This window comes from Thunnus thynnus, chromosome 15 (assembly GCF_963924715.1).
Source record: "Thunnus thynnus chromosome 15, fThuThy2.1, whole genome shotgun sequence".
Classification (NCBI taxonomy): domain Eukaryota; kingdom Metazoa; phylum Chordata; class Actinopteri; order Scombriformes; family Scombridae; genus Thunnus; species Thunnus thynnus.
Window position 1 is genome coordinate 18,583,915 of NC_089531.1, and position 24,727 is coordinate 18,608,641.

Sequence of the window (24,727 nt, forward strand, 5' to 3'; positions counted from 1 at the left end):
ACTAATTAAGGACAACAAACAGATGAGAGGTGAATGGTTGGGAATTGACCGGTTGTGTACCAGGGGAGGAAGTGACAACAACAGGACGGAGAGACTCTGCAGTGTCAATGTGAGATTGGAAAAAGAGAGACCGACACATTGTGAGTTTATATACAGAACTGTGTGTGTCTAGGAAATCCTGAGCCCAGGAAGTTTTGAGAGCTTTTCTCCCAGATCAGAGACATCAGAGAATTTGATAAACTCTTCATTGTGACATAAGGGAGGAACAGGGACAATTGGGCCACTTCAGAGTAAGAGAATGTATTGTATATTCCAACTTGGCTCTCACATTCATCACATTAGAATGCAGATTACGCCTTTTTCAAACCCTTCTGTATCTAAGCTGATATAGCACGGGGGATGCAACTGAACCAAGAGGGAGTAAAGTTTTTTTTTTAGGTTATAGAAGTGTTTAGTTAATCATGCCAACAAGCAGCCCTGCTGGAGCTCTGATGTTGCATTTAAAGCAACATTCGTGCTTATTTCACAGATTTCATATTGCGTAAGTCCTCGGTGTGTTTTGGAGGCTTTGGGTCAGAGGGTTCGGTTGGTACCGCTCATTGGCATTCATACACTGCCGGAGTGCAGCAGCCGCACAGCAGCCTGATACTGTATGGTGAGGGTGTATGTGAAACAGAGAGATGAAAAATGAACTGAGAAGACAGACTTTAAATGAATAGACTACTGCAGTGAAATGTGAACTCCTAACCTTTGGCCAGAAGGCAGCTTCAGTGAATGAGCAGCTGTCTAGGAACAGGAGTTAGAGCTGGAGTTGGAGTAGAGCTGGGTATCAAACCTCAATACTGTTGTGGTATTGACCGCAATGTGTCTGTAGGGCAGAATATAGAAAACTGTTAGTAATTAAAGTTGGCATTGAATGTCTGATCAGATTTGTAGTTTTGTTTACTTATTAATCAATCAGATATTTTCTGATTTATGTATGAATTTAACTGTTAAGGCAAAGTTCTCATACATTTGACATTTGCAAAATTTGGGGTCTTTAAATTTAAAAAAAAAAGTTTTGTAGAAAAATGTGTTTCTACTTCTGTTAAAGTGAAGTATCGAAAAAAGGATATTTTTGGGTCAGTGCAGAAACTCTGCAAACTGTTGTGCTATTGAAAACTTTAAATCGATACTCAGACTTAATAAGAAAGGCTTGGTGTTTCACTGACAAATGTAGACTGAATATGCAGTTTTCTCTGCCTCTGCACAATGCGAAAGACAGAAGGTCTTTTGACACACACACACAAACACAAAGCCCTCTCTTCTGCGATGGCACTGTATCAATATTATGCTCCCTCCACCCTGCTCTGTTCCTGTTTGCACAGCCCAGTAAATGTACCCACCTAGTAATCCCTAATGGAGGAAATCCCAGGCAGTGGTTATTCTCTGCTCTCTCTCCCTCTCTCTATTTGTAATTCACACTGGACTTTTTCTCTCTGTTTGTCTTCCACGGACACACTGTATGAAATGTGTTAAACTAACTTCACTCTTCTCTCTGCTGCAGTGTAGAAGTACTTGTTTTTTCAAACAGGAAGATCTGTAATCAGGTTTTCTCTTTGACCCTTCTTTCGTTTCCCTCTGACTGTCATGCAATCTCTTTCTGTGACTTTCTCTTCCTCACACTGCTCCCAGAGACGTGCTGGTGTTTGTGTACCTGCACACACTTAAAGGCCAGCTTCTTCTCTCATGCTCTCAAACTGTACAAGTCCTCTTGGAGAGCATGCATGCCTTTCCCAGCATTCAAACATGCATGTAAAAACACCCTCAGTTGAATGCAAGACACTCAGATGCACACCAAGTCCTGCAGAATAACGGAGGACCTGAGGGCAGGAAAAATGGCCATCAGTAACATTTACCATATGTCACAGAGATTTTAATCAGGTCTGTTGTATAACATTAATGCCACCTAACGTTGAACAACAGTCCATTTATAACGTAGACCTGAATTATGTGTCGCTGTGGCCTAATTCCCTTTGTTTGGCCTCTTAATGTCCTGCCAGCCATCGTTTGTGTTTTCTAAGGAGTATCCTGCTCTGTGCGGATGAGTCAGTGGAAAACACTGAGCTGTCAGGAAGGGGTGTTCTAATACTGCAATAAAGAAGACAGACACATACATTAAGTGATGAGTGGCAGATCACAGGAACTGCTTTATGAGCACTTTCAGGGTCATGATCTTGCTACAGAACAATAGTCGGTCAGAGAATGGGGAACAAGAAGAAAAAATGACTGACAAGAGAGCAGCAGGGTAACAGTTTATTCCAACCATGTGCTTGTAGGGGACATATTATGCTTTTTGTGATTTCTTTTTGTTATTTATATACTGTTGCAATGTCGGATATCTATGTTGGTCAAAGTTCCAAAACTTGAGGTTAACGTATGTAGAAATGCTCCTTGCAAGTCAAAAGCCAGGGCGTCAACCTGCTCTGAATGCTTCTCGGGGCTAACCAATCAGACAAGAGAGGGCTCATCAGGATGCCTTAAAGAGACAGGGAACTGTTGTACAGTGTCTTTTTTAATTATAAATCATGCAGAGATATTCCAGTAGAACCCCAGATTACAAATATAGACCTGTAAATGTGCATAATATGTCCCCTTTAAGCGACTACCCATTGTGAAACTTGCATGTAAACACACATTGACACACATTAACAACTCCAGTCTTTCATTACGCCTCTGAGCACCTTTGTGGTTCTCCTTTTTTTGGGTGTATAATTTGGTCAAAGCACATAGAGTTCAGGGTGATGTTGAAACAAACATCCCCTTCCATTTGGTGAGTGCAAATGTATGTTTTCTTTACGTCTTAACTTTTTTCCTGCGTCTCTTTTTATGCTTTATCATAATTGGCTCCCTGACTGGTTTATACATAAGGTACCTCAAATTGTATCTCATTTTATAGACAGGAACAGTAAGACTTACAGATTTTTGACCTATTTTTGATCAATTAGATTGTCATCTCCAACAGTGTTTAAGTAATAAAGTCTGTTTTTGCAATGTTTTATATTATTTCTGTCATACACAGAGGCAACATTTTTTACACAATCCAGTCCATTTTGAATTTCTCAGCAATGTGAAGAGTCTGATACTGAAATTCCTCTGTATCCATCTTTGACACATCCTCTTACACATTGCACGTTGCATACCTATTTGTGATATTTGTTATAAAACAACCAAATTATCACTGCATTTCTCAACAAAAAAACATATTGCAGTGCATAACAAGCATGGATGCTTTACTCTGTGAAACACCTTTAGCAGCGGTGTTAAACATGTTGTCAAAATCAGTTTAAAGGACTTTAAAACTCAGTGATACTTGATGAAACTGTCAGTGCGGATGATGTACGGTTTTTATGTGGGTCATGTCTCACAGGGCAATAACTCAGAAGGTTTGCTGCTCAGCCCCATGCAGGCTTTAGTGTTGTGGCACTCAAGAGTCAATAAGCATTGGTTTATGGTCAAACTTTGTAGCCTGAAATGAAACAGTGTGTCAAGTAAGAATGACAAAAAATATGTATTTTGGAGATAACAAAAACATTAATATCTACATGTCATGCTGGATTAGGACAATTTGTTTGGCCACAATCTTGCCAATTTTGTGTATGTTTTTCCGCTACCTGGGACATGCTGATATGTAACAATCCAGTCAACTTTCCATGTCATCTGAGGGTTGTTGTGTGATAGACTTTTAAATACATCTCAGCACATTTCAAAGGGCTTTATTCAGATTTTTTAGTGAGAATAGTGCATCAGCCTGGTGTGTTACCTGGCGTGTTATGCTCCTGTGACAGGATGCTGCTCGTTCAAACAGCCATATGAGCTCAGCAGAATCAGCATGTGTTCTTTAACTCACAAAGACTTTTACTATGTAAGATTCCCCACTTAGACCACCTGGAGCTGTGCACCACCCGCCACTCCCTTACCTTAATGGTTTGACACACACATGCACGCTCACACCCACAATGAAAACAGCTGGAGAGAGTGGGAGCAATCAGTAAATAATTAATGATAATTGGCTCTACCCATTCATAATTGATACCCTCAATTACCACTAAGAGGCTCCATCTGAGTTTTGTGTGTGAGTATTCATGTGTAGCCAGCAGTGGACTGTCTTGTATGTGTCACAGAAGATATGTGTGCACATTCCATCTGCTGCATTTGTTGCTGTTCTTCTTTCGCATTTTATGAAATATTATGTGAGTGATGTTTGGGATTGGGTGCATGTTTGTGCTGTAGACATGCATCCTTTTTTTCTGACACACATATTTGGTTATCCACGTGCCTTAACCCAAAATGTTATCTCCACTTGTAGCTGTACAGACAGGAAAGTCCTCTGTCCTGATAATCAAATGGAGTGGGTGCTCCAGACTCAACATGCTCCCTTATCTAAGCTACTGCATGGATTTATTCTTAGCATTTTGTTCACCAAGGAAATATTTCTCTTTAGTTTTTTCAAGAAATTTTGATTCTAGTTTGGCAATGTGTTGCCATGCAACTTGAACCATTAGTCAGTTTATCTTTCAACAGGAAATTAACAACTATTTTGATATCTGATGAATTGTTCCGAGTCATTTATCCAATGAGAATGCCAAAAATTCTCTGGTCCCAACTTCTTAAATATGAGGATCTGCTGCCCTCTGTTTTATATCATTGCAAATTGAATATTTTGAAGTTTTGGTCAAGAAACAGTATTGAAACTGACATAACCTTTGGCTCCGGAAAATTGTGTTGTGACATATTTATATGGTCTAGAGTATTGTTTTGAGATTTTTTCTTTGGGAATATTTACAGACCATTATAATGGAACCTGACAACCATAGACTGTATATAAAAAAGGATGTAGCAAGGTGTGATGTCACCCATTGATTTGCATTGGAGCTGGTTTGAAGCCCAGAGTTGCTGCTTCCAATTGGAACAAGGACCTTCCAACTAAGGAGTGCAGGGTGTTGCCTTTCACACTCTGCACCCCGCTATCTTGGACAGAAGCAAATGCTAGTTTACTGGGAACACTGAGTTGTGCACACTTGGGCTAATGGGCTACTTTATCAAAATTGTGATAACAGGGCAGGTATTGTAATCATGTGAAATTAAGCTCAACAAATATTGCAACAATAATCTGACTCGGTGCGAGTCCCAGAGTTGGGGAGGGCAACAGATGAGTGAACTTTCAATAACAGCTGTCAATCAACACCCTCAGCAGACATCAAACATTACTATAAGTCTTCAAATCTTATTAAAGGAGCAATAATTGCCAAATTGACCACCAGCAAACTTATTAGAGAGCCTGAATTTAGTGATTGAGAACATAATGACTTGTTTAAAAAAAGTTATTGACTTAGTATTTCTAGTAAGAAGTTGACACTTTTTTAAATGGGAGTCAATTGGAGCCAGAGATTTTTTGGAAGGAGCCAAAAAAGTGGCCATCCGTGACATTGCACTTTGAGGTACACCCACACTGGCTTTAGCTTAAAGTTGTGGTTTTTGCTCCTTGCTAACAACAGGTAATTTGCTTGAAGAGGTTTTGAGTTAAAGGTTTAGTGCAGCAATTTAGTATTGCACTACCATAAAGTTTGTGGACTCACAAAGCATCACAGGTCGATATATCCTCACTTTTAGTCCCTGGGATTAGAGGGTGGATACCTGATCGGAGTCCGTTAGGACCTGTTGGGACCCGTCGGCATTCATCAGGACTGATGGGTCGGGCCAGGTTCGGACAAAAATTTAGAAATTATGTTTGGGTTCGGGTCAGGTTCGGTCATGTCGGCTGGGCTAGCCTACTTGACATGGTGTTTTAGGTTGTGACTACCTCGTGATTGACCAAAAAATAACCAAATTATCACTGCATTTCTCAACAAAAACCATATTGCAGTGCATAACAAGCATGGATGCTTTACTCTGTGAAACACCTTTAGCAGCAGTGTTAAACATGTTGTCAAAATCAGTTTAAAGGACTTTAAAACTCAGTGATACTTGATGAAACTGTCAGTGCGGATGATGTACGGTTTTTATGTGGGTCATGTCTCACAGGGCAATAACTCAGAAGGTTTGCTGCTCAGCCCCATGCAGGCTTTAGTGTTGTGGCACTCAAGAGTCAATAAGCATTGGTTTATGGTCAAACTTTGTAGCCTGAAATGAAACAGTGTGTCAAGTAAGAATGACAAAAAATATGTATTTCGGATGCAGATAACAAAAACATTAATATCTACATGTTATGCTGGATTAGGACAATTTGTTTGGCCACAATCTTGCCAATTTTGTGTATGTTTTTCTGCTACCTGGGACGTGCTGATATGTAACAATCCAGTCAACTTTCCATGTCATCTGAGAGTTGTTGTGTGATAGACTTTTAAATACATCTCAGCACATTTCAAAGGGCTTTATTCTGATTTTTTAGTGCTCATTCAGCAATCCGAGCTGAAGTAACTACCTTGTCAATCACAAGGTAGGGTGTGATTACCTGGAGAGCTCCTCCAAGATGGCAATGGTCAAAATACCAAACTCCAGGCTTCAAAACTGGAGTCCACAAACCAATGGATGATGCCATGTTGGCCACTTAAATTATTTTTATTTAGTCTATGGTTTGGACTACTTCCTGTAAACAGGCAAGCTGTAACAATTGTGTGACGGGTAAGACAAACTCAGTGTTTCAGTTTACATTAACTGCAACAGGCTCAGGTCAGGTCGGTAAAAAACACAATGCCTGTCGGGTTCAGGTCAGGCTTGTTTACTACTGTCTTGGACTTGGATCAAGTTACGCGGCCAAAACTGCACTCTACTTTATAGATTAATTAATGTCCTACATTTCCCATAATACAACTCAATAGCTGATGACATCAGGGTTATGTTCTTTCAAACTTCGGAAAGTTCACAAAGGACATTATACAACTGTTTTCTCAGGCTGAGTAGTACTTGTCGTGACCAGTTAACTGAACCTCATGAGTAAAATCAGTGAAAGTCATTGCTGCTGTGTTGGCTACAATGTTATAATGATTCACAGAATTTTTATTTCTTTAAAAGTAATGTTTCTGAGGTTGTCTTCCCAGACAAATAATGTACTTCAACACCCTGTTCTTTTACCACTCATGTTCCTGCAGATCACCACTCTGATCAACCATAAAGATAAACCAAAGAAGTCTGAGCGCACCTTGGCAGCCATACACAGGGTGGGTCAGGCAGTGAGCGTGGCAGTGGGACGTTTTGTTGCTGTCGGGGAGGCCATCGCCACAGAGAACCAAGAGCTGAAGGATGAGATGGGTCAAGCCTGCTTCGAAGCACGCAGAGCAGGTAGGCTACTTTTATGTACTAGACATTTCACTGAATTGCTGCACTTAAACCTAACACACTGTGAAGTGTTTCTCTTTAGTAGGAGACAGGAGTAGCTCTTATTTTGTGGTCACAAATTTAATTTGTAAAACTATTTGAGGGTTCTTTATCTATGAGGCCTCTTGATTGTGGATATTATATTTTCCTTTCATAAGCATGACTGTGACTTTATAATGGAGGGTGTTTTAGCTGGTCAGCCAATAAGACTTAAGTTATTGTCTCCTCAACAGTGTTTATTTGTTAATACTAACTATGATGGTTTCATAAAGCATCGGGCATTACCTTCAGGCTTCACAGCTTTATCAAATTTTAGCAAATTTCAATTTGTTTGGACAGCCTGGCTGTCAAGCAGTATTACACCAGAGGACCTCCAGAGTGCTCTAAAGATTGTTGTTATTAGGTTTGAAGTAAAGACTGAAAAAAGTGCAGCTTCACCCAAGGGTGCTGTGTATGGGGAGGGGATGAAGGTGTTTGCGCTGGCTTGGACAGCACTACATAATAGATTCTGATAGAAGGCTCCTGAAGATTTAACATATCAGGCTGTTGGCGAGATTGAAGGGGTTATAGTTTTCCTGAAACCCACTGCCTCATAAATTGCTTTGGTGTTATGTAGAGAAATGTTTCTCAGCCTGAGGTCAGGACTCCTCATTTTTCCTGGGATTGCATCTGCTGGCTAGCTGGGGTCTTTTTGTATGGAGTTTAAATTTTCTCTCTTTGTGCATTTCTGTGGTTTCCTACAATGCGGACTTTTAGTAAGACACGCAGGTTAGATGAATCTGCGACTCTAAATTGCCTCCAGTTGTGAATGTGAATATATTTGTTGCAAGAGGCTCCAGTAGATGGATACATGTATAAAATTGTGAACAACTGTAATAAAATCGTGAACACTGAGAGAGACGAAGAGGTACAGATGGTTGTATTGTAGGAAAGGTGGAAGCAGTGAAAACCAGGGTGAGGATACAAAAAAACTGGGATCACTCAAATGGGACTGTCAGCTTTTATTGAACCCAAGAGGCAATTGTTTTGTCAGAAATGTCTTTGTTTCTCTGTTTCTGCACTTCCATGTAACATTTTACCATTAAGATACTGTCTTAAAATACACACTCAGGACACATGACAACTTTTCCTGTCAATTAAAACTTTCTTACAATTTTTTTTTTTTCAGATAGTTGTCACCATTTCCCCAGCGAAACACTTCTTCTGGCAACTTAGTTCTTATCTGGCCAAAACAAGAACCTCATTTAGCTTTCTACAGAGCAGACCGGAAACAATATCACACTGGATAAGAATTTAGACACAACACCGTGATAATAGGTTTATGTTGGGGGAACGAGCTTGTGTAGCAAAGCGTTTAATCCTCACACAGCCCTGATTTGTAAAGACAGCTAAAACTCAGACAAAGAGAGTGCTGGTGGGAAGAAGAGAAGAGAGTGAGACTGATGAGAAAATGTGCGTGTGAATGTGTATGTGTACATAGGTGAGGCCAAATGAAGTGCATGTGTGCACGAATGTGTGCATGTTTTGTTGTGTGTTGCCCACTGTGACTAATTTATTCCAGTTCTCACTTTCCTCTTAGGGAGGTGTTTTCACAGTTTTCCCTTGCACTTCTCCTGACAGACACTATACAACTGTTCCCTGATAAAAGAGAAAGAGCTCTTTTTTTCTTGTTTCTGTTCATTTTTAAAAAATGATAGAGACATCTTGAGGGATCAACAAGAAAGCCTTTTAAGAGTTTTAAGTCTGCAGGAAAGAGAAAGGCTAGTTGGAGAAGAATTGACATTTCTCTAATACCTAGCCGCAGGGAGAGTTTAATCAGGCAGGCTTCAGCCTTGTGTGCTATAATGAATGAAATAAAGGCAGGCTGAAAGCACTAGTTTAATTAGATGCTACCCATCATCAGAATGGTGGAGAGATCCAATGAGGCAGGTCAGTGAAGGCAATCTGTGTTGGATCTCTGTCTATGTCTCTCTCACTCAGTCTCTCAGTGTCATTCTCACATTCGCATGCTCTCTGTCTCACTTTCTCTTTCTCCCTACAAAAGATTATAAATGCCTAAAACTGTAGTTGGGATTAGGATAAAGACACATTAGAGACAGTTTGTGAGTGTTTATGTACTGGACTGTGGGTAAAAAAGATGACATAATTTTTTTTTTATGTCCTGTACCAACATGTCAAGGATCGGCCTTTTAGATTTTCCACAGCCATGCTACTGGCTCTGTGAAGCTGTGCTTAGGCAGAGTGATCCTAACATGCTCACAATGACAACTTGCTGATGTTAAGATGGTATGTGTACCATATTCAACATCTTAGTTTAACATGAAAGCAAACCTAATTAATTAGTACTAAACACAAAGTACAACCGAGGCTGACCAAAGTATTTTATAGATATTTGACCATAAACCAAAGTATTGGACAAATAAAAAAGATTGGCCTGATGATGGTGCTACATGAACATTTAAGGGATTTCCAAAGTTACTACAGTTCATGCTGAGGGGGATATTAATCTGTTTACCAAATTTTATGGCAATTCTTCCAATAGTTGCTGAGACATTTCAGTCTGGACCAAAGTGGTGGAATAGTGGACTGACCGACGGTCATTGCCATCCTTAGAGCCACACCACGAGTGTAGCTAATAGGTAGAATTTCAAATGATGCATACTTTTACATGTTTTTTTTTTTTTTTTTTTACAGAAAACGGAAGATACAAAGGTCTTGAGAACATACAGTTGATAACTAAAGGGCCAGTGTGATAGTTTTGTCCTACATTTAAGGTCGTAAGATTTGTTTTTACGTATTGGAGAGGGAAGAGTTTGCTCAGCCCTTTGCTTTCCACCCTGGTAGTGTCATGGGGGCTGAGCAGCATTCTTTGTGAGCCAGGCCTAGATGTTTTAACTGGTTAGTGGAGCTGGCACTGAAAAGCAGCCTGTCGGATGCAATCAGTTCGTCATTGCAGCTTCTTTTAAAGGACCAGCCAAACCAAATAGACAGCCAAGCTGCATGACCCGATAGAGACCTATCTCCCCTTCCCCCTCTCCTTCCTGCCCTCTTTCTTTCTTCATCTAAGCTCTCTCTCTCTCTCTCCGTCTCTGAGATTTCTCTCTTCTTCCCTCTCGCTCTTAACCCTGGCCATTTTCCTCTTTCTGTTGATAGGGACCATTTTGGGGATTGTTTTCAGCCTAAAAACTCTTCCCTCTCTGAGGATAGTATAAGCAGGTTTAGAAAGAGAGAAAAAATTAAACAGGGAAAGTTAGACTCTGTAACCCATATGGTTCCTAATACATTTCCATATTCCGTGAATGTATGAATTTGCTTTGGCATGCTTCCCAACTGAGTTTGAAGGCAGTTCTCCACCCCCAAAAATGGCTCACACATCACCAGAAAGCATGCCAGTGGTGTTTGCGTCTCGCTGGCATAGCTGTCGTGCCACTGTGCTGAATATAGTACCGTGTCCAGGATGATATGTTCTCATATCATATGGATGATATTTTCTCCCAGGGGTGAAAGTGGCAGATTGGAAGAACATAATGCTATAGTATAATCTGTAGTCTGAACTCATTTGGAGGGCATTTCGGAAAAATTATCAATTAACCATCCATCCTTCCATTTATTGCCTCTTATGCGGCTCCACATCTCAGTGGCAGCAGGCAAAGCAAAGTGGCCTTGAGGTTTTTCTGCTGAGCCAGATCCTTCAGCTCTTCAGCTCTGAAGTCATTAAGAGTTATCCTCTGGGGAGCATGAGTGTAGTGTACAAAGTTTTGACACACAGAAAGGGCTGGGACCCCCCAACTCTGGGGACCCTCCAGAAAGAGCTGAGCTATGTAATCAGATGGGATATGTAATCCCTTATCTGTCCCATCTGACTGATCTTATCTGGCTGATCTGATTCTCAGATTTGAAAAGAATTTAAAATGTAATGTTTTTTTCTATATAATACGAGTTAGAAGTCTACAAATGCCATTGCTGAATATAGCCTGACTAATATGGACTTCATAGGTGGAATCAGTATTTGACAATTTAGATCTGATAATGATATATCGGCCAATATTAATCTTTCTTGCATAAAAACTATATATCAAACAAAATTTGATAAAGATCCCATAAAGTATTTAATAATAATAAAAAAACTTGTCTGTGCTCTCTGGTGGACAAAATATGAAATGGAAACACTTATAAATGTGGTTAAACAGACCTTTGGCATTTCTGTACTGCAACTTCTTGTTACTTATTACATTTATTTTTAAAGGTAATCAACCTGATGGGTTTCCAGCTCATTCACTTGGTCACACACGCGCACACACACACACACACATATATGTGTGTGTATATATATACATATATATATATATATATATATATATATATAGTTACGGACTAGTCAAGTCTAGGGTATTCCGTGCCGAGAACTGATACTAGTCCTAACCTGGAGGGTGTAGAAAAGGAGAAAACGTGGAAGGACACAGAGGTAGAGGGACTGGTTTCCAATATTAGAGAGACAGCCGGGAGGTGGGTTACCTTACTGAGTTCCCAAGCCGGCTAGTTATTACGTCCCTCTGACTCGGCCTCACCAGCGCTGGGCATTGCTCTCGTGAGCCGCGAGCCCGTCTAGCGGTTCAGTTCAGTTTTTGGTGGTTGGGGGATGGGTCCCCGAAGAACAGAGCTGGTTTTACACGAGGGTCCGGGCGCAGGAAAGGTGTGAAGCTGTAATGTCTCAAAAAAACGCTTCTAAAAGGATGTCTCTGGTTTTTAACTCAACTCGTATCACTCATTCAACTGTCGCGCTTTCCCAGCTGAGCCTCATCACATCATTAAGTTACTCCAGTGGCTGCACGCGCACTTCACCGTGACGTCCTTTTTATCAACACGCAGCTTAACCACACCCCCTTGTTATCTTCTCAATGAAAACCAGTCTAGTGTTTAGGAAAGGGAAAGGAAGAAAGAGGAACTATAAACCCCGCCCCAATCACTCCTAACTATATATATATATATATATATATATATATATATATATATAGACAAAAGGGATACCCAGGAAGTACAACAAGCTGTCTATACCTGAGGCACTGGAGACTGCCAAGCAAAGGCTCACAGCTCTGGCTACGTGCCTGAAGAGATACACAGGAGAAGCAGAAGCCAGGAGAATAAATAGGATGTTCTCCACTGAACCATCCAAAGTGTACTCTCAGTGGAAAGGTAATAACACAAGAACAGATCCTCCCAGGGCTGAGACTGAACAATACTGGAAGAGCATATGGGAGAAGGAGGCATCACATAACACCAATGCTCAGTGGCTAGTGCATCTAAGAGCAGACCACAGCAATCTCCCAGAACAAGATCCAGTAACCATTACAATGGCAGACATCCAAGAACGAGTGTCAGGTATGAAGAGCTGGACAGCAACGGGCCCGGACATGATCCACACCTACTGGCTAAAGAAACTGACTGCACTCCATGAACGCCTGGCAGCACAAATGAACCAGCTGCTGATAGATGGGATGCACCCAGAGTGGTTAACCAAAGGGCGGACAGTCGTGATCATGAAGGACCCCCAGAAGGGCATGATCCCATCCAACTACCGGCCAAAAACCTGCCTCTGTACAACATGGAAGCTCTTGGCAGGCATCATAGTGGCTAAGATGAATAGGCACATGGCCCAATACATGAGCAGGGCCCAGAAAGGAATTGGTAGTAATACCAGGGGTACTAAGCACCAGCTACTGGTCGATAGAGCAGTCACCCAAGACTGCAAGACCAGGCCGACCAACCTGTTCACCGCCTGGATTGACTACAAGAAGGCCCATGACTCAATGCCACACACATGGATACTGGAATGCCTGGAAATGTACAACATCAACAGGCCAGTAAGAGCCTTCATCAAGAACTCAGTGGGGCTGTGGAAAACGACTCAGGAGGCCAACTCAAAGCCAATTGCACAAGTTACCATCAAGTGTGGCATATACCAAGGTGATGCACTATCCCCGCTGCTGTTCTGCATAGGCCTGAACCCCCTCAGCAAGATCAGCTCAAAGAGTGGCTACGGGTACCGGTTCCGAAGTGGAACAACCATCAGTCACCTCCTCTACATGGATGACATCAAGCTGTATGCCAGGAATGAGCGAGACATTGACTCACTGATCCACCTCACCAGGATCTACAGCAACGACATCGGAATGTCATTCGGACTAGATAAGTGTGGTCGGATGGTATCGAAGAGAGGGAAGGTGATCAGGACCGAGGGGGTTGAGCTACCAGAAGGCAGCATTGCAGATGTTCAGGACAACTACAAATACCTTGGGATCCTGCAGGCAAATGGGAACCTTGAGGAGGCCACAAGGAAGTCAGCCACAGCCAAATACCTACACAGAGTAAGGCAGGTCCTGAAAAGTCGGCTGAATGGGAAGAACAAGATATGGGCCATCAACACATACGCCTTACCAGTCACCAGATACCCCGCTGGTATAATAATCTGGCCGAAGGAGGAGATAGAGGCCATTGATATCAAGACAAGAAAGCTCCTCACAATGCATGGAGGGTTTCATCCCAAGTCCAGCACCCTGAAACTGTACACTAAGCGGAACGAGGTAGGCCGAGGACTGGTGAGCGTCAGAGCCACTGTCCAGGATGAAACAACCAACATCCAGGAATACATCAGGAAGATGGCCCCCAAAGATGAACTGCTAAGTGAATGGAGGAGGACCATCATGGAGGGACAAGCCCCTACACGGCATGTACCACCGACAGATAGAAGAAGTGGCTGATATCAAGAAATCCTACCAGTGGCTGGAAAAGGCTGGACTGAAGGCCAGCACAGAAGCACTGATCATGGAAGCAATTGGTGGAGGTGGACTGGGGGACAGAGGAGGACGGGTGCCTGCTGACCTCCGCAGGGCGGGATCTCTTACATTGGACTCAATGTATTTCATTTTTTTTCATGCTAATCTGTGATTGGCCATGACACACAAAATGATGCTCCAAGGGAGGCTGTCCCCCCTTACCAATCAACAACCAGAATGCAATATTGACAGAGGCTGTTTCATTCACTGTTTAAAAGAGGAAGGTTTCATGCCTCATATTGCAATAACTGAGCATTGAATATTTTATATATTTTATTTTATTTTATTTAAACATTGGACATCTTAAATGTTGTTTTCATTTAAGACCATGGGCAAAAGTTCCTTGCTGTTTCTGGCTGTCAGTGTGTTATAGAATAAACGGAAAACAAAGTTTTATTTGCCTCCCCCCTTTTTTTTTTCGCTGATCCTAATAATGATCTGATCCGTGACTCAAATCCGTGATATGATCCGAACTGTGAGTTTTGTGTTCATGTTAACACCCCTAGTGTTAACATGTCAGCTTTGTAGACTAGGCCTATATTTTGTATATTGTACATATAAGAGTGTGTAAGTCATGAATTTTATACATGCATTAATACTTTCTGATGTGAACCTACACTTTTGGATCTGTGAATGTTTTTAGTGTTCAGTCTTTCTAGTGTTCAGCACTGATCTGAACCTGTATCACATTATAAGCTTTTGTGCTACTTTATATCTGTATACTAAGAAAATACATAGGAAACACGTGTAAATCATGTGATATCTTGTCTGTTGTTGATGAAAACATAAATTTGTTGTGTCACAATAGAACAGTACTAAAAATTTGAATTTCACTTTGTTGGTAAAATGACACATTTGAACCACTCCATGGCTAAAATGAGCACTTCTTTGTTTAGAGACATTATGTATATGCTAAATGTCTTTAAAGAGCAGCATTTTCACCACTCAGGGGTTTTTGTTTTTGAAAGCAAATTGTTTTATTGGCATATGAAATTGCCCCCCACCCCTCGAATTTCATCAGGTGGGGGACAATGATATAGTGTGATGTGGTTTATTCCATTTTGGTTTTCCTCCTATATATATATATATATATATATATATATATATATATATATATATATATATATATATATATATATATATACACAGTACAATACAGCCTAACAAATGGTAAAAATGTAAGTGAGGTTTATACATTACAATAACGCAATCTCAATGCAATTAATATAATATTAATATTATATTATTTAATATATTAATATTAATATTAATATTAATATTAATATTAATATTAATATTAATATTAATATTAATATAAGTCTAGAAGGAATGGTGTATGAAAGTTTTCACTTACACTAAAGAACTTATGCTTTAGTGATCTTACTTAAGTTGAGTAAGTTATGTTTGATCTTGAGGAAGCTGTATCCAGATTATGAATCTGGGAAAAACAGCACTGGTGTCGGATAAATACACTGTATTGGCAAATACCTGGAATTTAGGTATGTGAATTGTTATCAGGAGAGAAAAAGCTGGATTGATGCATCCTTATACACTGACAAGACATATCTGCAATAAGCTAATGTCAGACAATATATCAGCCCAGCCAATTTATCTGTCTAGCTCTATGTCTGAACCAAATTGTACCCTTCTCTCACATCCTGCAGGTGATGCCATAGCCCAGCTGACAGATGTTGGATCAGCTTTGCCGTCCCAGTCAGATGGACGTGTCACAGTGTTCAGTGATAGGACGGGCATGGTGAAGGCTGCCCGCTTACTCCTCTCCTCAGTCACTAAAGTCCTGGTCCTGGCTGACCGCATCGTCATCAAACAGATAATCACATCTCGCAACAAGGTGAGACGTACAAGTATGAAGGACCTTAAAGGATATGCATAAACTCTCTTGCTTAGTCTCTCTTACACATGCACTGGTCCACACAGGAATACACACACACACACACACACACACACACACACACACACACACACACACACACACACACACACACACACACCTTAGGCAAGCCCAGAGTCCTTTATTTCCTAACAGATAAGCTCAGTCTCTGAAGGAGTACTCTGGAGGTAATTGAAGGGAAGCAGCACATTTAGAGGCCACATAAAAACACAGAGCTAGAGTCTGTCTCTGTCCATCGTACCTGGCTATGCTCTTAGCCAGTCAGTGAGATACGGATGTAGCTGTAGACTGAGCCAAGAATGGAAACAGGGGGCCTAATCATGACTGGTTAGCCTCGTTTGGACAGACAGTCGACAGCCCTCTGTTCTCCATTACTGGCAAACACAATTACATCTCTTCCTCTTCTTTGTCTGGCGTGGATAAAAGCTGCTGCATTAGCACTGCCAGCTAGCAGCTAAATTAGCAGCTACATAGACTACAATTAACTAAAATGCAGGTTAGGAACTACTTAATCTGCTGGTTTTATTTTAGGATATCTCTTATACACTGAGCCATTAATACTACAGAAGAGATCGCTGGAGTAACACAGACTATTGGAATATCCAGAAAGTAAAAATATGTAAACTACTACAATTCATCACATGTAATGTGACATCTTGTGAGGCAGAAATCACTCTTTGCATGTCTATGATAATCTGTTTCTGCACTTCCTGCTGACATCCTGCAACATCAGAAGGAGGACATTACAGTGTGGATGGACTAGAAGAACACAAACCATATGTGGTCATTCAACACACCACTCTGATCTTGTCACTCCTCTCAGGTCCTGGTAACCCTCGACCATCTGGAAAGAGTGAGCACCTTCCAGGAATTTGTACAGATTTTCAGTCAGTTTGGCAATGAGATGGTAGAGTTTGCCCACCTCACCGGAGACAGACAGAACGTGAGTAGCATGTGAAGTAATTGATTCTGGTTTTCTGCTTTTAAGAGTGTCAAAATCGTCTATTATCAGCACACTGTACTGTTAAGATCTCTCAATAAATGAAATGTATATGTGGTCTATCGTGTCAAAAAGCTGCAAATGGATGTAGTGTGGTTATGAACATGGAATAATTTGTTTTATCATTTCTGCAACACTGAGCACATTTTGTTTATTCATGTGGATGTAATCTAACAAACAGTGATTTTATAAACATGGTGTTCTGAATGTGCGAGCAGGTGGTGGAATCAGGCTGTGTAACCTGCAGTACTTATGCAGGCAAACTCAGAACAGATCAATAATTCAAGCATCAAATATTTCTAAAATTTCCTGACAAATCAAACAGTGAAGTAACAAGGCTTCCTAGAGAGTCTGTTGTTTCTTCGAGGTTTCCGTTCCATATCTGTTCATTTTTCCAATCCACAGGTCAGTTATGACTCATATTCCGCAAAGGCTGTTTACATCACGATTCAGTGTTGATATGACTGACCTATGCTTTCAGTGATGCATTTTCCCTGCAATATATCAGCTATATATCCCAGTGTATTTGCAAAACAAAACTTTTGCTCAAAGCTTCAGAAAAAACAGTTCAACTTAGGGGTTCCAATTTTGTTCTGTCAAAAACTCCTAATCCTACTTTGACAGCCTCTGCAGCTAAAGAGCTTTGCCTGCAGAAGCTGATGTAAAGTTCAACGGCTGCGATATCTAGACAGGGAGGGAGGATCGACTATCCCTCTTTTTGAATTTCATCTGGGCTTGTGTTTTGACACACACATCACGTCTCTCACCAGCGCTCCTCATTGCAGCTAATGCTCTCTCTCCTCATTTACCACCCTGTTTTCTTTATCTTTTTTTTGTCATACTCACTCCCACTCAGGCGCAGCCATGCACACACATGCACAAGCGCACAGCCCTTTAGAAAATCTACCATCTTCATCTATTGAAGCCAGGCGAGCACAGAGGCAAAAATAATGACAGATAATCACTTCGTCTTTGTAATCTATGGCAAAGTGCCAGGAGAGGAGTTGATTCAGCTGGCTTTTCCAAATCCCGTATCTACCTAATTCAAGCTGTCTATTTCTGTTTGGAATACATGGAGGGGGATGGATCAGGTCATACATGAAGTATCTTCTTTTCTATTTCGATAACAACTCTGTTGATTAGCTGACAATGAATAAAAGAAGCTTTATGTGTGTGTTAACTTGAAGAGGAATCTCTGTCAAATTTTTCTGTCCCTTCATACCGGCATGAAAGAGATTTGTTGCATACTTTTGATGCTTCCTTGCCTTCGGACACCCCAAGAGTTCTAAGAAGTTGCAACTGGAGTGAAGCCACCCATTACCATCTGGCATGTGTGTGTTTGTGCTGTAGGATTTGAAGGATGAGAAGAAGAAAGCCCGGATGGCAGCAGCCAGAGCAGTGCTGGAGAAATGCACCATGATGCTCCTCACAGCCTCCAAGGTAAGAAGCTGGCATGCTTACAGTGGACCTCTGGGCAACGGTTATGGATTATGTCCATCCAAACACTTAAGGCCTTCTGAAGTTTTTATGATTTCAAGGTTTCTTACATGACGCAATCAATTATAATACTCGAGACTTAGTCAGTAATTCATCAAAACATGAAAAAAGGATAGAAGTGGATAAGTGTTCATGAGGGTTTGACATTTCACATCGAATTGCTTCCAAAGACTTGCCTGAGGCACCCAGATTGCGAGTCGGCGCGGATCAACAAAGACGCCGTGTTCCACCGAATGCGCTGTGCCCTGGAGCAGGTCATCGAGATAGTCACTGAGGCACGGAGCTGTGGGGAGAACAAGATCCTTCCTGCCAGCATCTACAACGGAATCAAGGACTTCAAGGTAGGATTAGAAATTAGACTTAGTGAAAGAATCGATAAATATCCCGGTAAAGGCTTAAGATGAGTATTGCTCATCTGACACATGTTGGCCTGTGAAGTAAAGCAATGGTTCTCTTGTGGGCACATTATCATGCAGAACAGGTCTTTTTGTTTTCCAGAAAATGGCAGAAACACAAATTATTCAGAAGAAGAAGAAGATGTTTTTTTTATGGTTGGGCCTTTAACATTTATTGCATTCACTGTGTTTGTTGCAGCAGCTTGAAATGGAGGATCAGACTTAACTATTTTATAATTTAGCTAATATGGCTGTGTGAACCACTAGTTAACCTACATCTTTATGACTAATCTTCTCCCTCCTCCTCATGCACTGGCAAAAGAAAATAGTATTGAGGTGATCTTTTTCATTGACGGAAAAGAGGGAGAAAGTATTTTAATGAAAGAACCACAGATGATAATTGCTGTTAATGAATGGCTTCATAGCTCTTAATGGCAGAGTTAAACTAGTGTTAACTAAAAGTGGTGTCTTATGTAAATCTTAGAACACATACGTAAGCATAGACTGCTTCTTTAAAAAAAAAAAGAAAAAGAAACGAGGGATAAAAACAGGAAAATTCATTAGCATTTAAGTTTGTGTACTTGTGATGCTGTTGGCTGAATCCATATTCTGCAATCCTTGTTATTTAATGATGAGGTTAAATGCATAATAATAGTAAGATATTAAATTGTGCTTTTTTTCTTCAGCATATTGCTTAATAGAAGTCTATTCTTTTAAACTTTCCTGCATTTATGTTCCATTTGTGTTGCTGCTTCAATCTTACCCCTCCTTCTCTCATTCATCCTTCAAATGCCCCTCCAACTCACATCCAAATACCCCCCCCCTCCCAACCCCCTCCCCCTCACAGTTGAGCGTGGAATGCCTGCGGGAGAACCTGTACTCCTCGTCACCCCAGAGCGTGGGCAGTCAGCTGGAGGCACTGGTGGAGCGGACAGAGGATTTCACTGATTCAGCCTACACCAGCCACGAGCAGCGTCAGGCCATCCTAGGTCTGTGCCAGCTGGCGCGCCAGGACTCTCAGCAGCTGGTGCACGCCTGGATTGAGGCGGTATGTTGGCACAAGCAGGCACACTTGCACAGATGCACATAGCCCTACAAGAATATTTATAAGCCCATATGTTGCCATATGAAGAACATGGATAACAGCCTTATCTTTGTAAAAGTAACATAAAACGCAGAACACACAGCATGCTATACAGACAGAAACACACACATTAAGACTCCTTCACCGGCTCACTCACTCATTCACTTTGCCTACTCACTTTCTTTTCACACATCCCTCTTGGAACAACAGCATAATAATACATCTGAATAACTGTTTTTCACTAAGGCTTGCTCAGTCGAGTGAGAAACATGTAGCGTTCCTTGTCTTACTGGCATTCAGCAGAGTCTCCTTGGCCTTCGAAATTGATGGACTTGAAACACAAGTCATTATGTTGCAGTTTCTCATTGTAAACTTTCTTCGGTGTGTTCAGAGTACACAGAGAGACTGCTGCACATAATAACAGTGGAGCCTCATCTAACCTTTCCAATTGAAGGTCATCTTGGGAATTGAAAAGACCAGAAGACTGCAGTGTTTTGAAATTGCAGAGAAAGCTTCATAAAAGTAAATGTGAATGTGCAAATATTCTTGGGTGTTCCACCCATTACAGTTTATGTTATTTATTGTGGCAAGTTTAGAATATTTATTTGTTTTTATTCCATTTAGACTGATGTGTTGTACAATATTTAAATCATAGAATTTATTTAAATCATTTCAGCTTGATGACACAAAATTACATGTTGAAAAGCCTGATCCTCTTAGCACATTCAAAACATAATAGGTCACAAATGTAATTAGAAAGTTAAAAAAACATGCTATTAAGACACCAAGTTTATTTTCCATTGCGTTCTATTTCCAAACTTTGCCAATTTGTCGTCCTACTCTTTCAGATTACAGTGTTGCTTTGTGTGTGGGATTGTAAAACCATCTTGTGTCTCATGTTTTATTCTCTCCCTCCTGGCTCTGTCTCACTGGAGCAGCAGTCTGTCCATGCCAAAGAGGCCACAGAGGACATGGAGGTGGCCATCCTGAAGACATGCCAGAGCGTCAACGACCTCAGACGTGAGGTGAGCAGCAAGCTGTCTCTGTTCTGCCCGTCTGCCCTCTGAGAATGAAGATATCTGCTCTGTTTCAGAGAGCGACAAACGTGACTGGGATGTCTCTCACTAGCTGCTCTGCTTCTGTTGCTGGTTTTCTTTTTCACACTATCACATCCTCAGCTCACCTGCCGACTCTCTGTCAACTCAACTATGTCATAATGTCACTTCCGCTCTTCACATTTTCCTCTGTGCGTGCTTAAAATCCACTCTCATTCATACCTCCCTCTCATCTCTCTTTCTCTTGTGTTTTCTCCACCCTTCATTACTCCTTCCTCTTCTTCTATAATGTAATCTTTGATCCCACGCCTCCTCCTCCTCTAGCTCCATAAGGTGGCAGTCAGCCGTGCCTCAGACTTGCTGAAAGTTCATGGAGAGCAGTTGCCTCTAAGGGCCCTCAAAGCTGCAGGTGCCGAGGGTAACCTGGAGGCAGTGGCGGAGTATTCGCGCACGCTCACTGAGCAGAAGGAGCAGCTGGTGGAGGTAGGTGGGACAGAGGCACAGGGGACTAGGTGACATTGTTGCTACCAAGTAGCTGTTGTTACACTGATACACCAATAGAAATCTGTAATAAAATCTACATTTGTCCATATCATGAATTTTCTAATGTCGGAATAATCATTCAGTCCTTCTTCTTAGGTAAAAAACTTGCTCTTAATGAATTTGAACTCGTAGGAAACACATGGAAATAGCTGTGCTACCAGCAGCATGCCACAAGCACTCATGCAAGGACACACAGAGAGCTTGAGATGAATGAAAATGTAGAAGACTAATCTGAAACCAAATGAAAGCCAACGTGTGGTTTTGATATGAAAACTCTCACACTGAGTGGAAAAATTCCTTGCAGGCCGTGTCATGTCTTTGCTAGTGGTCCTAACAAACAAAACTTGCAGTAAAATTTGAAAAGAAATGTTCATCTGAGAATAAAGGTACTCATTTTGGAATATGTTGAGATTTTCTTATGATTGATTATCATTAACAAAAAAAGTGTGAAACTTTGTCCTAAAGATTTGGCTGTTAGATTCAGTTATTATTCACTATCACAAAAAAGCCAAAAAAACATTTCTGTTTGAATGTTAATAATAATAGGAAAGTGTGTGTTGTGTAGTCCACATCAATGCACCTACACTTAAATAACCAGAAGAAATGACAAGGTTACTGTACTGTTACTCTAAAAAGAAAGTTCAAGTAAAATTGTTCACTGTGATACAATAAGGTACAATTACCTATGAGTGTGTTTTTGCCATTTTACTGAAGTATATTTTTTCAAACCTCAGAAGCATTTATGGTCATTCCGTTTTTCCTCCTGTGACTTTCACTCCAGACGTGTCGGCTGCTGTACCATGTGTCGGGGACGGAGCCGCTGGAGATAACCTGTGTACACGCCGAGGAGACCTTCCATGTTATTGGTCCACAGGTAACATTAACCCTTCAAACACTTTCTGAATGCATTGTTATTTTTAGGTTCTTATTAATATTATGTGCCATTGACTTGATCCGTAAATGTCAGCAAACTGGGGAGACAGGAGCAGTCGAGAAAGACATACGACAGGTTAACTTTAATTAAACCTTAGACCCATTTCTTTCCATTCAACATTTTTACTTTATGTCAGTAAAGTCAAACTGGTCTCACCATAGTCTGGCAGTGAAATCAAACCTGAGTAATATTCTACTTAGATGCAGTAGGGAGGGAAAATAGACAAATTGCCTCACGTCTCCTCTGTCTACCTCCTACACCTGCCATCCATTGGAGATGGCTGAGAACATGCTGTCCACCTAGTCCCCCTATCCCAGATCTAATTATGTTTGCTCTTGGAAACCATCCACGCCAGTAATTATCCAGCAATGTAGAATGTTCCCGTCCTCAGGCACTAATGTCAGGCCCCGCATGACTCTGCAGTAATGACTCCGCTCCTAAGTTCAAAGGTCAACCAATCAATAACGCTGTGGTACGGGGTGGCGGTGGTGATATCTCTCTGTGTCTGCCCAAAGTAATAGAGGGGTGGCCCAGGGGTAATTGGCTATTAACTACTACACTGTAGGGGATGGGCGTGTGGGGTGTGTGTGTGTGTGCTTGCACATGTGTTTGTTTTGTAAGTCATATTTGTCAAATGTAGTTGTCTGAAATCTTATCTCCACTGAGGCTAATAGAAACATTATTATTTTTGTTTCTTTCTTAGTTTGTTTCTAATATGAATGTTTTAATTGATATTTTTGCCTTTGCTATCATTTTTTAAATCTCTTGGTGGCTTTCTGTTTTATTTTTAACTCTTGTTGGCGATGTGTTTTTATCATGTAACTACTAATTGTCACACTTATTGTCTCCGTCACCGGGGCACTCCTGTAAAAGCTCTCAATGAGTTTCCCCAGTATAAATAAAGGTTTCAGTCAAATCAAATATTATGATTTATTACACGTTCCCACTCAAAAATATTGCATGAATATTACACAAATATTTGAGCGTGATTACACATATGGTGAGTCACGATACGGACAAGTACTGCTCTTTACTTTTTCATTAATCTCCATTCTTTAGTAAAAAACAAACAAACAAAAAAAAACAAGGTTGATGATAAAAAAAAGGCCAATTCTTACTTCCTTTTTTTTCTTAATGGTGAAAAATCTGACTTTTGTGTGTAAATTAGTGATAGTAATCATCATTTAAAATATACATCTATTTTATGACTGCAAACTTTTACTAGTGTTAACAAACTTTTAACTTTGTTAGAAACTTAGCTTTAGTTGTTGTTTAGTGTCAATGGATGTATTAAAGGACCAGTCAATCAATTTCAGAGGGATAGACTCTTACAATCTTGTGTTCTGAGTTTAAACGGTGGGACGACACTTTGGTTTATTTTCAGATTATGCTGCCATCCGATTAAACTGAAGATTTTCCAGTTCCTAAAAACAACTACACATTTTGTTCCTCTACATGTATCTTGCCTGCATATTTTTCTGCCTAGTAACAAACAAACTTCATTTAATTATTCCTTTTCTCATGTCACAATTCTTCACACTCTTGCTCAGATCATCTCAGCAGCCCAGACGCTGGCCCTCCACCCGTCTAGTAAGATTGCTAAGGAGAACCTGGAGGTGTTCTGCGAGGCCTGGGAGTCTCAGCTCTGTGACATGGCTCTGCTGCTGAGAGAGATCAATGACGTCTTTGAAGGCAGGCGAGGTGTGTTTTTGTTGGGTGTGTACAGTACTCGTGTGCATTGGGGTGGGTTGGGGTACGAGGACAGATAGGCACATACGTACATAAGGGACAGAGAGTCTTTCATAAAGAATGAGAAAGAGATGTAAATGAATGCAAAATGTGCTGTTTGTGGCATTTCAGCCTAGAAGAATTAAACTGGTAAATAAAACCTTGGTAAATCATTTTGCCCTCAAGCCTTAATGAAAGTTGATGCAAAGCATGCAGCATGAACATATCTTTTAAAAATTCACCATGGACTGTGGGAAGTATTTTGTAAAAGGAATAATGTCAATGCCATTAAACACCCATGCAGTCATTCCTCCTCTCCACTTAATTTATCAAGTCATGGCCGACCCCTCTTATAAACTCAGCTGTTAATACAGTATCCTTGCTTACAGG

General features: G+C 40.8%; 1 protein-coding gene across 4 annotated transcripts in view; it reads left to right on the forward strand.

Moving 5' to 3' along the window:
• ctnnal1 (catenin (cadherin-associated protein), alpha-like 1) overlaps window positions 1–24,727 on the forward strand; it is a 58,720-nt gene that overhangs the window by 26,360 nt on the left and 7,633 nt on the right. For 3 of the 4 annotated variants that reach the window (XM_067613230.1, XM_067613232.1, XM_067613233.1), the window contains 10 exons: window positions 7,131–7,320; window positions 15,854–16,041; window positions 16,925–17,044; window positions 18,452–18,541; window positions 18,769–18,939; window positions 19,841–20,041; window positions 21,016–21,102; window positions 21,457–21,615; window positions 22,457–22,549; window positions 24,160–24,325. In XM_067613230.1, the coding sequence (XP_067469331.1) occupies window positions 7,131–7,320; window positions 15,854–16,041; window positions 16,925–17,044; window positions 18,452–18,541; window positions 18,769–18,939; window positions 19,841–20,041; window positions 21,016–21,102; window positions 21,457–21,615; window positions 22,457–22,549; window positions 24,160–24,325 (1,465 nt within the window). The remainder of the gene's footprint in view (window positions 1–7,130; window positions 7,321–15,853; window positions 16,042–16,924; window positions 17,045–18,451; window positions 18,542–18,768; window positions 18,940–19,840; window positions 20,042–21,015; window positions 21,103–21,456; window positions 21,616–22,456; window positions 22,550–24,159; window positions 24,326–24,727) is intronic. The other variant, XM_067613231.1, reaches the window with a different exon arrangement.